Here is an 11395-nt window from a genome sequence, read left to right as displayed (position 1 = left end):
TATGTAATATTTTTTCCCATTTAAAACCAGACTTTGCTCTAGGGTAAACATTTATCAAGTGTTTTGGCTCGTATCCTTATCTAGCCTTATGTTTTTGTGGCAGTTTTATCATTCAACTTGACTTTAACAGTATAGTCCCATCTGCATCAAAATACCAAGAAATCAGACAAGCCAAACATATAATATATAAATGTTGTGTGAAATGGAAATGCAGCATCTGAAACATGCTTGTGTAACTTTGCAGTATATTATTAAGTTCCAATCATTGACAAAAACGAGTTGATTTTTAAACAGTTCGTGGCACAGATCCCAAACTTGTCAGTAAATGCATGAAATTTTCACTTTTGCAGGTGCACTCTTGTAACAAAAGCACATATGATGAACAAACGCTGGATTAATGAGAAAGAGAGTCACTGAGCTCATAGCAGGTCAGTGGAGCAACTCCACCTAGACTCTAACCTTAAGCACCAAGGTCTGTGTGATTAGCAGGCACAGAGATATTTGTGTGCACACCTCAGGTCAGCACGCTCAGTGTTACATCCTCAGCTCTTACAACCAGACCTCACTTAAGACTCATGGCTGATGAGAAGATGGAGATGGGTGAAGTCGGGGCGCCTCTCATGTCTTCAGAGTCTAAGCCGCCTCCAGTCAGACCTCCTAACAAATTTGAGAGGCTATTTCAGCCCTGTCTGGGCGAGCTGGTGGGAACTACTTTCTTCGTGTTTATCGGGTGTGTGTCGGTCATAGAGAATGTGGAGTCTACAGGGAGGCTTCAGCCAGCTCTGGTGCACGGTCTGGCTGTAGCCGTTATGGTGGCTTGCATGGCTGAGATCAGGTGAGGAGCATCAAGTTTATTGTGCACCATGGATAATGACTGTTTTTTTAGTTAGGATAGAATTATTTCCTGAATGCTGAACAACTAATCACATTTTCATCAGAAACAGGATTTCAAAAAATGTAATCTGGCTTTGAGTGCAAATATTCTTATTTTAGTAATGAATTGTTTTGAAACATAACAAAAAACAGCACAATAAGCATTATTCTTTCACATTATTCTGCACATTTCAGGAAAGTTGGAACGTTATAGAAAAGAGCGGTGTGAATGAATCAGTCCTGTATACCCATGCATTCATTAATTCCATCTGTGTTCAACTGTTTAATCCTCTGTAAATAATGCCCCAAAACTATGAACTTTGTATCCCTGTAGAAGTTGCTAGCCTAAAGACAGCATTGCCCAAAAACTCAGAAGTTTACCTGCAGAACGTCATTTTTTTTGTCTTTACTTTTGTCTCTACAGTGGAGCCCATTTCAACCCCCCATTCACCCTAGCCATCTATCTATGTGGGGGGATGGAGATGAATATGGTGGCCCCGTATCTTGCGAGCCAGTTGGTGGGAGGGGTGCTTGGCGCTGCTATGGCGAAGGTGATCCTGTCTCATTTTTGTGCCATGAAAACATCCATCTCAGACTCTCTTATGTGTGCATAAAGTAGACTTGAATCATTGCTGTTGCCAACAGGCAATGACCTCAAGAGAGAACTTCGCCAAAGCCCACGGGGCTGCGTTTGCTCTGCTGCAGCCAGACAGTGAAATAGGGGGAGCTGTGTTTGGAGAGGTCGCCATGACTTGCCTGGTCACCATGGTGGTGCTGCTGGGGGCTGTCAACGCCAAGACCAGAAGCCCCATGGTGCCATTTATGGTGGGATGCACTGTTATCATCACCATCTTGGCTGGGTGAGTAAAAATGAGTGAGAGGAAAAAGAATTGTGAATCTAGAGTCAAGTGAGATAAGTAGAGTACATTTTTACAATAAAGTGGAAGAGTATGAGGGACATCTTGCAGTAAAATCCTTTATGACTTAACATCATGTGGGGCTGCATCCGTGGTATTTTACAGGTTTGTCCAAAGAATTTAGGATATCCCATTTGATTTGCATTTGTCTAGCTACACCTCACATATGTCATGTTTATGCTGCAGCAGTAATGAAAATGCAGAAATATACAATGAGGGAGGATTCAAATTCACATAAATGTTCTTTTCTAAATAACGGGGAAAGTCATCTGAATATCTCATACCTGTTTGTTTTGTCAGTGGAGATGTATCTGGCACCTGCCTGAACCCAGCCAGAGCCTTCGGTCCAGCCATAGTGAGCAACTACTGGGATTATCACTGGGTCTACTGGGTGGGGCCCATCACAGGGGGCCTAATAGCTGCTGCACTGGTTCGGTAGGTGCAACACAACATTCACACATTGTACTTTAAACTTAAGGATTCCAATGTTCCTGTATTTGGTTTAAAGAGTCATTACTGACTGAATGTACAACTTCCTTTTCTTTTTTTGCAGACTCCTCCTTGGAGACAGGAAGATTCGACTCATTCTGAAATAAGATCCCGTGTGCATGAACTTTAGTGGGATAAATCATGAGATGGGTTAATCATCTACTGTTACAATACAACCCCTTCTCTACTGAGATGTTTGTGTGCGATTATATGCTTTCTTTGCTGATAATTAAAGATACTTGTGTTTGTTTTCGGCCAAGTTAAGTGTGCATCTTGAGTCTTGATTCTCTAAGTACAAGTGACGGAGTTTTAATGGTTATAAAACAAAGCTTGCAAGCTAGAATGTAATGTTAATAAATGTGCCACTAAGTGTAAAAACAATAGTCCAGTATTTTACAGAAATACTATGATGAAATAATAAGCCTCCTCACAACTTTTTGAATTATTACTTTACTTTGACATTTTTTACATACAATACAATGATTTTAATCACTTTTTTGACATACTTTACTATGACTTTTTTTATTTTACATACTCAATGATTTTTTACATATATGCTGTCACTTTTTTATCACTTTTGCTGGCACATTATACTATGACTTTTATTGACATTCCAATGACTTTTTATCACTTTTCTATACATGCGGTACTATAACTATTTCAACATACTATCCCATGACTTTCATGATTTTTTTTAGACAAGGACATTAGGTTAATCTAGTTTTTAACCAGGTGCATGAGTGATGGCTTTCATATGTAGAGATCTAGAAAAACTTTCAAACTCGAGAAGAAGATTTACAAAAAAGCTTGTGCTAAAATTCAATTACTTCAAATATTCACCCAATAGTGCTGCTCAACGTTAAAAGGAGACCAAATGGCAACCTTTTCAAAGCCAAGAGACATCTCTTCTACAGCTTTGTGTCCCGGGAACTCTCTCCCTGGTCTCTATAGCTAGAGCAGTGAATGCCTGTTCGGCACTAGAGAGTATCATGCTGTTTCCATATTGTACCCCATGGCCTCCCCACAGCAGTGGCCCACATGGGAAAGCAGGCCAGGCGGTGGGATAAACCAATTACCCCCCCAAGTCTGGGTGGACTCCTGCCGGTACACCACGCAGCAACTCCGGGCCGAGCCCTCCTGGGCTCGTTCCCCATGAGAGCCTGCTGGAATTCCCAGAGATCAGAATTGTGTGGTCTCAAAAGCCTGCAGAGAGGCTATATTTCGCTTGGAAGTTTGACATGGAGGCACCCTGGGAAAATAATGAGGGTGGAGAGACTGCAAACTGGGCTCCTGTAGCATGAAACAAGTTTTGGAAAGCTTGAATTTTGGGCAACGTTTATCAAAATAATTTGTTTTTGCAATCTTTACCATGTCTTACATACATACATACACCGAAAATGTTACCGGTGATTTTAAAAATGTATCTAAAAAAACTCTGCCGGAGGTATCAATGTCAGAAGTGAGATATCTATATAAGGTTGAGATAAAATAAGATATAAAGCAGAAATATACAAGAGGACAAATAGGCAGTCAGAAAAAAAAGGGAGTTTTCATTCGTCCTCCAGCTTCTTGGATTCATGATCCCTGATGGTTTCTAGATGACAGCAGCTGTGACAATGGTCATTATGTCTGCCGGAGGCCTTGTCACTGCAGGGTCATTGTGTGGTCCCCATTCACCACACAGTCATTTACACTTTCATTGGCAGCTATTTAGTCCTCATAAAAAGTTCAACACACCAATTTGTGAGCCCTGCTCAGCCAAGGAGAAGTGTGGAATAGGCAAAGAAAGCAGTTGCTTTTAAAGTCAATTAATTGTTCCCCTCTTCTGGGAGGGGCCGAGGGGGAGGATCCCCGGGCTTTGGGGCCTCACATCTGTCCATTCGTCTTCTCGGCCATGGAGAGGCCACACAACTCAAAAGAAAACTCCAATTCAATCTGCTCAGAGCTTTTCGCCATCTAAGGAGATTTTGTATTTCACTTTAGGGCTATCCTATTATCATAAGAATCTGATTACAGGCGAAAAGATGGGATGCAGAAGGAAAAGGGGCTAAATAAGCTTGTAGGACACTTCAGCTCTAAATCCCACTCTCCTCAAAAAACAGAAATTATGCAGCATATGATGGGAAATGGGGGTGTTAGTTCATTTAAGCCTTTACCCAGTCCCTTAAGGGGCCAAAGTATTATTGTGAGCCAGAGGGCCTCATGAAATTTAGATTTTGATGCACTGTTCATGAGCTCTGTTCACTTATAAACACTTCATCAGGCGAACAGCTACATAAACTGACCGGATTCTCTGTTAATATAAAAAAGAAATCTGCAAATTACAATGTTGGAAATTAGATTTTTTATTTTTATTTATTGTGTTGCAAAAACAAACACAATGTGAATTGTAGATTTTTATCTGATGATAAGAAATGTTACGGATCACCATGTTGTAGGGCAGATATACAAATTTGAATTTTTGTATAGTTTATTAAAACAGCCTGTGCTCAAGATAAATGGGTTAATAAAATGGGAAAATGTTTGTTTTGATGTTCACTTTTTCGTGCGTGCTTGGACATTTTGTATTAAAATATTGAATGTTACTGACAAAAACTGAGACTTACAGACCTATTTAATTATTATGTCCAGTCAATGATAAGCTAAGCTAAACTTTTACCAAAAATTTTGTAAAGTGTTTGTACTGTGATGCCAATATGGAAATTGAACAGATGTAAGTGAAAAATATTTTTTCCTTATTAAAAATAAAAGAAATATGCAATTCTTACCTGGATTGGTCAATGTTGCAAATCCTCATTTGAATAAATAAAACAAAAGTGATCACTAATACAGTTGAGAATTTATTTTGCATTATAAACAACAACAATTCTGAATTAGATGCAAAAAACATTTTCTGTAATTCAAAGGTCATGCGTAGGGTGCAACACAAATAAATAGACAAAACAAAGAGGATTTCAAACTGAGGCACAGATGAGTAAAAATAACTTCTCAAACATATATGTACAAGCCTATATTCACTCTAACAAACTGGCATTTGGCTGTGCTTCATTCTTTCTTCCCACCTCAGTTCAGGGGGCAATTGTCACACAGAGCCCGCAAAGTGAACAACGGTTGATGTGGAGAGCAGCACAAAGAGAGAGCAGCAACCCAACCCCTTCACACTCTCCCAGGAATAAGGCAGTGATGGGAGGGAGACAAAGGAATGCCCTATCTGAGCCCCAGTGCAGGAGGCCCTGCTGTTTGCCCTTGCGCTGCTCCTCTAAATGTGAATTTTTTTACCGGCAATTTAATGACTTTGTCCATGCTAGTGATGCTAGATGCCACCTTTCTGGCACATGACAACATTACAGGGATCCCATAGTAGAGCTCAAACACCAAACTTCCTCAGTCCAAAGGGAAGTCACAGGAATTCTGACGCGCTGCCCAGGCGGTCTGGTAGACAGACAGGAAGTCTTTGTATCGCGGGGCACACCCTAACCAAGCTTCCCCAAAGTGTTCTGACCCTGTGAAGAGAAACTCTCCATCCCCAGGCTTCACGTGGCACTGCATGAGTGTGTGGATGTGTCCACGCCAAGACGGCACGGAAGGAGGAGATCCGGAGACAGACGCTTGTTGCTCAAACACTCCACTGCGCTGCCAGTAAACCCTCTCTGCTGACACCTCCACCAGCGACGTCTGACGTTCAGAGTCGTGGGAGACGTTGTTGATGTAGCCTCGAACCACTGAAACAAAAAACCAGAACAATTTCTACAAATGTTTAAAAGAAATGAAATGAAAAATCTGAAAAACAAGCCTGTTTTCGATATAGAACTCTTAGAAGTTTCCTTCGTGATATTTTTTCTTTTCTATCCTTGTTTTTCTACATTTACACCGTAGCTGCTCATCCAACCCTCTTCTTAGAATGAACATTAAGGAACATAAATGAAGCCCAATGGGCCTATTACTTCTGCTCTAAAGCACAGGTCTCTCACATTCTGCAGCTCCCCCCCAACATCGCAACACCCCTAGTCATAGTATGTCCTAAACAAGTCATAGAATAGTATGTCATAAAAAGTAATTTGATGGTACCACTCGTATTTATGTCAGTATATTTGTCATGCTAATGAGATCCAACATTTACAAGTTGGATATCTCACAGTGGTTGCTCGGACCAAATCTCATTTATATTCAGTTTTTTATTTTTGTAACTCTGGCTAAACCTTGCATTACATTACTATAGCTCCAGTATATCAGTGGGAATTGAACGGTGTTCTGTCAGTGGTACAGTAACAGATCAGGGTTTGTAGAGTGAGATTATTATGTACCCACCAAAGTCACTGTTGCAGATGGCCATGAGGAGTTGTGTATTGTTGCAGGGTTGGCATGAAGCTGTGAATAAAGAAAACAGCACAGAAAATATCATTTAATGATGAAACTTGCATCCAATCTGTGAATCGTTCACCCTCTCCCCAACCATGCATGACCCAAAGCTCTATGGCTGACATTGACTGATGGGTGTCCCTTCTCCTCCCCTCCCCTCCACTGACTTAAAATCTGACGCACATTCCAGCTTTATTCATCTCCCTCCTCACATCAAAGAAAGAAGAAACCAGGGGTTCAATGAAGGAATGTTGCTCCTATGTTTAAGTGCTCTGCCCACCACAGCGCCTCCAGATCAAAAACCCTCACTAGTCTTGACCCCGTGTTTGACTCTTATTGTATCTGCCTAATTGAATGACCCTTTGCCAATGCAGGAGACAGCAGGAGTCAAACACCTCTGCCAGTCTGGCAATTCAGAAAAGATAAGCAGCTGTCTATTATGGACATAGAATGACATCACCACGGCGGGGACAGGCCCTCACACATGGATAAATGCTAATAAACAGACACGCACAATGAAATGGCATTCGTGGAATCTGCAAAGTATTTGCGGTCTCAGTTCAGGCCCCTTGGCCCGGTGCCCTTCAGCCGCCCTGTGGTCTGCTCTGTCTTCGCTGCTTTGTCTCCCCGATGGAAACCAGACAGCCAGACAAAACACGCAACTGACCAGCAGCTGCATGCCCCACTCAGCATGATAGGGACTGTAATCAAATTACCACTATTTCTCATAGGAATTAGGACCGGTCGGTACCGCACACTCAACGACAGGTAATGCAACACATGGCTTTAAAATTGAACCCGAATTTGTGGTACCACTTTCTAATAAGGCACCGTTTATAAAAGGTTTGGCCTATAAGTTGTGACTAACGGCTTAACTGTATATGCACTGATGCTTTATAAAACTATAAATCATGAATATGGTCATATTTTTGGTTACCAGGTTGTGAAATTAATAAATGCTTAGTAAGTTTTGTATAAATACATTTTGGTCATGATCCTCTGCAGCCCTTCTCCAAAAGGTAAGTGGTTATATGGTCCCATCAGGAAAGAGGGAATTTTCACAACCTGGCAACCCAAACGTTGCTCTTATAAATACCTTGTAACTCAGTTACTGATTTACTAAGCATTAATAATGCCATTTGTTAACACTGTATACTAAACCCTAAATAGGGGCGAATGTATAATTCATATTTATTGGATCTTCATGAAGCAAAATGAAAGAGGGTCCACTCACCCTGAAGCCCGGTGTGGCCAACGTTGGGTGCAGCACTCCTGTTGCTCAGCAGCTCATATCTGAAGCCCATCGTACGTCTGCTCCAGGATCCAACACTCTGTGGGCTGGACTGGAGGTAGATAGCGGGCCTGTGCGGACCATCTGCCCGGAAACAGAAGACCTGCTGCTCGGGCCGCCCGCCCTCCATCACCAACAGCTCCAGCTCCCCGGCGCGTTCGATGAACACGCTGGCTCCATGGAGAGAGGGCGATGGTTTGATGCAGACAGTGGTGCGCCTGGCGGTGGACAGGTTGGGCTCCAGGACCACTCGGAGAGCCTGGCCCGGGTAGATCCAGCGCACTGAGCCCTCTGTACAGCGCAGCTGCACCTGGAGTACAATCCTGGAGTCCACACCAGCTGCGAAACCGCTGGATCGGCGGGAAAAACCGAGGAATTAAAAATTCAACAATGTGAAATTTAAATGACTGCTATGTAGCCTATGGCATGTATTACATTAATACTAATGGCGTTATCAAGTCTTAATAAATGATATACAGATGCTATTTAGATTATAGTTAAACGCCACGAATAAGAACAAAGTGTAGGTTGCAGAACATTTAATTAACTGCGGACTATCCTTTCTATTTTATAATAATGCAGTTATAAATGGAAATGAATTAATAGATGCTTCTTTGCTATCTAATCATATATGCAGTTGTACATGTGAATAATTAATTAATAAAATTGTTTTTATCATCAAGTCTCAAATTGTTATAAAAATGTCCCTCTTTTAAAGCTAAAAACCCTGCAGTAATGACATAAGCTCCTCACCTTCCAGTCCAGTTGCACAGATCAGTTGCACAGCTCCGTAACTGAAGACCCAAGATCAAAAGAATCACTCTAGGCAACATCTCACCCACATAAAGATACAAATTCAGACAGAAGTTGACGGTAGTGCATGGCTAGAGAGTTTGTCCGTAAGTCATCGAGTACGCGCGTTCTCAGCTTCACTAGATGCTCTATAGTGAAGCTGAGAGAGAGAGAGAGAGAGAGAGAGAGAGAGAGAGAGAGAGAGAGAGAGAGTTTGAAAAAAAGCCTTGGGCCATCTGGTAACATCAGAACACCTTTCTGCACAATAATTCCTTTACCTCTGAGAGACTGTCCGCGTATTATTTCACTTTTACACAAGTTAAAGGCTACTTTGCATTTCATAGCCTACATTTAAATGGCAATGAAATGACAAAAATGTATCAAATTGAGATTAATTTGACCACCCTTCCTCCAAAATCATGAGTCAAACATTACGTGGCAGACCCTGCTTTAAGAACAGTTAATCTAATCTTTATGAATTTACCATAGGCCAGCTAGAAAAAGACAAAAAAATTCAGTGTGCATCTGTGCTGGAGCTTCATCTAGTGGCGGGATGATGCAACGCACAAAGCCCCCACATCTGGAGGACTAAAGTCTGCTGCAGCCTTTCATCCGGCAGAGGCTGTAACTCAACAACCACTAATATTGTAGATGAGTACAAACGTAACCAGCTTTCAGCAATGATTAATCCACTATGGATGAGTGGTTTCACTTCGTTTTAACTTGCAGGGTCTTTGTGCGAAAAATAATTTGGCACCGTTTCAAGGTCCTGCTGGTGGCGACATCTTGTGGAGGTAAAGTCTGTGGAGCGTGACCATGGCAGGCCGCTCTGAGCGCTGGTGGCTGCAGCCTCTCTCGAGGTTTTGCTTATAGCTCCCGGCAGCATCAGATCAAAGGGCTGAAGGTTCTTGATGGGTATGTCGTTGAGTAAATTACACTCATATGGAGAATTTGACCAGATGTTGTCATAGCTGCAGGAAAAGCCTGCGCTGCTCAAAGTAAATCCTGAAGTTTGGGTGATTTTATCCGTCGCAACTTTGGAAATATATTGACAAAACATTTTGAGATGAATACAGAATATGTATGCGATACATTTTAGACACTGCAAAGCTGGCAACGTTGCAGAACATTTTTTTAAATGATTTTGCATTACATGCATTTCTGAAAACTGCACTTCACCACCATGTTCCATTAAACCACAACACCGAATTGAGATATTGGCCTATAAGCCACATTTTTAAATGAGCATCGGTGAGACAGAAAGCAGACGGACAGTTCTCACAGGAGTACCGGATGGTCAGATTGGGTCATGTGTCTCGGAGAGACAAAGCAAAGTCAAATGAATGGAGGCTTTGTGCCTGAAAGAAGTGGCCTCTGGATCCTGGAGCATTCATATATTGTAACGGCCTGAAGGATCAAGGTGATCCCATTGGTGTGCTGACAGAAACCATCGTCATTGATTGGAAACATTACGGCCTATACGTGATCTTAAAATTGCAGTTTAACGCATTAAAAAATAAATTAGAAAATCACCTCCGATCATTTAACCAGACACGAGGTCACAGTTTGGGAAACACTTCCTGTGATTCAGCCTCTCTGTGCATACAGTAATCAAATGGCTCATTCAATAAGTAATCCTATTACGTCATCATCATCATCAAACTGTCGAAACTAACTCACTCATAGCCTCGCGATCAGCTTTAAGGCCTAACTCGCCCTTTGCTGTCTGACCGTCTGCAATCTTACCGAGCGACAGTTATGATGAAGACAATGGTGCTGACGATGAAACAAGAAGAATACGCGTGTACATTTTACTTAGGTCCACCAACGCCTCACAGTTCTAAGATGTGGGCTATTTATATTTGCATAGGATATGATTCATAGCTTTCCAACTGCAACTTGCAAAACAAAAAAAGGAAAAGAAATTCAAATTAACGTGAATGCCAATTAATAACAGGACTTCTTCAACTTGACATCAGGCCCTCGTGGTTTGATTTGAACCGGCGTGATCACAGATAGTCTCGTGTGACACAAAGCTCCCCTTTCAAAAGTACTGTAAAAAAAAAAAAGCTATTTTTTAATAAAGACAAATTAGCACATTTTAGCTTTTGCATGTGTTCAAATATGTTCCCAAAATCGTTGTAAAGAGTATTTCGTACAAATAAAATCTTGCTAAGCAGGAAGTATAACAAAAAAAAAAGCCTTCACAAAAATACTGTATTCCACCGTCTAGTTTTAGATTAGGAACTAAAAAGGTATTTATTTAAAGGCATTTATTTAAGTCATATAAATATGTTGAAGCTGGAGTTTAATTTGCTTGCAAAGTGAGATTGATTATTTCAATGGTTTGATGCATACAAACATTAATAATAAGTTTGGGAATTAAGAACCATGTCACATGGCTTTTTAGTTAAAACATGACTGGAAATCATCTTCAAACCCCAGAATAACTTTGGGTGGAACTCGGATCAAACTTTGTAACTTTAAAATCCTTTTTCCTTGAGGGAACACTGTCACAAGCAATAGTTGGATGCGTTTTAGTGTAGTCTCATTGTGGGATTATTTAAAAAAATCATAGGATATGGCTTTTTATAATGAATGACTGGTTGAAAAGTTTGTAAAAAAAAAGACAAAAAAGGATCATCTTAAAATGATAGGACCGAGAACAAAAACA

General features: G+C 41.1%; 2 protein-coding genes across 2 annotated transcripts; one reads left to right on the top strand and one right to left on the bottom strand.

Moving 5' to 3' along the window:
• Positions 1-575: 575 nt before the first annotated feature.
• On the top strand, positions 576-2386 carry aqp8b (aquaporin 8b). The gene is made up of 5 exons (XM_076080706.1): positions 576-835; positions 1298-1424; positions 1519-1733; positions 2091-2225; positions 2344-2386. The coding sequence occupies exons 1-5, from the start codon at positions 576-578 to the stop codon at positions 2384-2386; spliced, it is 780 nt and encodes a 259-aa protein (XP_075936821.1).
• Positions 2387-5099: 2713 nt separating this feature from the next.
• On the bottom strand, positions 5100-8762 carry LOC142937647 (meteorin-like protein). Its single transcript, XM_076080694.1, has 4 exons — positions 8683-8762; positions 7873-8279; positions 6588-6647; positions 5100-6001 (listed from the first exon to the last, which is right to left on the bottom strand). Exons 1-4 carry the CDS (start codon positions 8760-8762, stop codon positions 5664-5666), a joined length of 885 nt encoding a protein of 294 aa, XP_075936809.1. The 3' UTR covers positions 5100-5663.
• Positions 8763-11395: the final 2633 nt, after the last annotated feature.

The sequence above is a fragment of the Anarhichas minor genome, unplaced genomic scaffold (assembly GCF_050575085.1).
Source record: "Anarhichas minor isolate MPS153535 unplaced genomic scaffold, ASM5057508v1 ptg000007l, whole genome shotgun sequence".
Lineage (NCBI taxonomy): Eukaryota > Metazoa > Chordata > Actinopteri > Perciformes > Anarhichadidae > Anarhichas > Anarhichas minor.
The sequence above is the reverse complement of the archived record's forward strand: the minus strand, read 5'-3'. Positions and strand labels throughout refer to the sequence as shown.

Bases quoted from the DNA above. Each gene is read 5' to 3' on its own strand.
- aqp8b (XM_076080706.1), top strand. From the start codon at position 576: ATGGCTGATGAGAAGATGGAGATGGGTGAAGTCGGGGCGCCTCTCATG. The intron at 1,734-2,090 runs GTGAGTAAAAAT...TTGTTTTGTCAG, and splicing joins ATCATCACCATCTTGGCTGG to TGGAGATGTATCTGGCACCT. The intron at 2,226-2,343 runs GTAGGTGCAACA...CTTTTTTTGCAG, and splicing joins ATAGCTGCTGCACTGGTTCG to ACTCCTCCTTGGAGACAGGA.
- LOC142937647 (XM_076080694.1), bottom strand. From the start codon at position 8,762: ATGTTGCCTAGAGTGATTCTTTTGATCTTGGGTCTTCAGTTACGGAGC. The intron at 8,280-8,682 runs GTGAGGAGCTTA...CCGCCGATCCAG, and splicing joins CTGTGCAACTGGACTGGAAG to CGGTTTCGCAGCTGGTGTGG. The intron at 6,002-6,587 runs GTGGGTACATAA...TTTTTGTTTCAG, and splicing joins CATCTGCAACAGTGACTTTG to TGGTTCGAGGCTACATCAAC.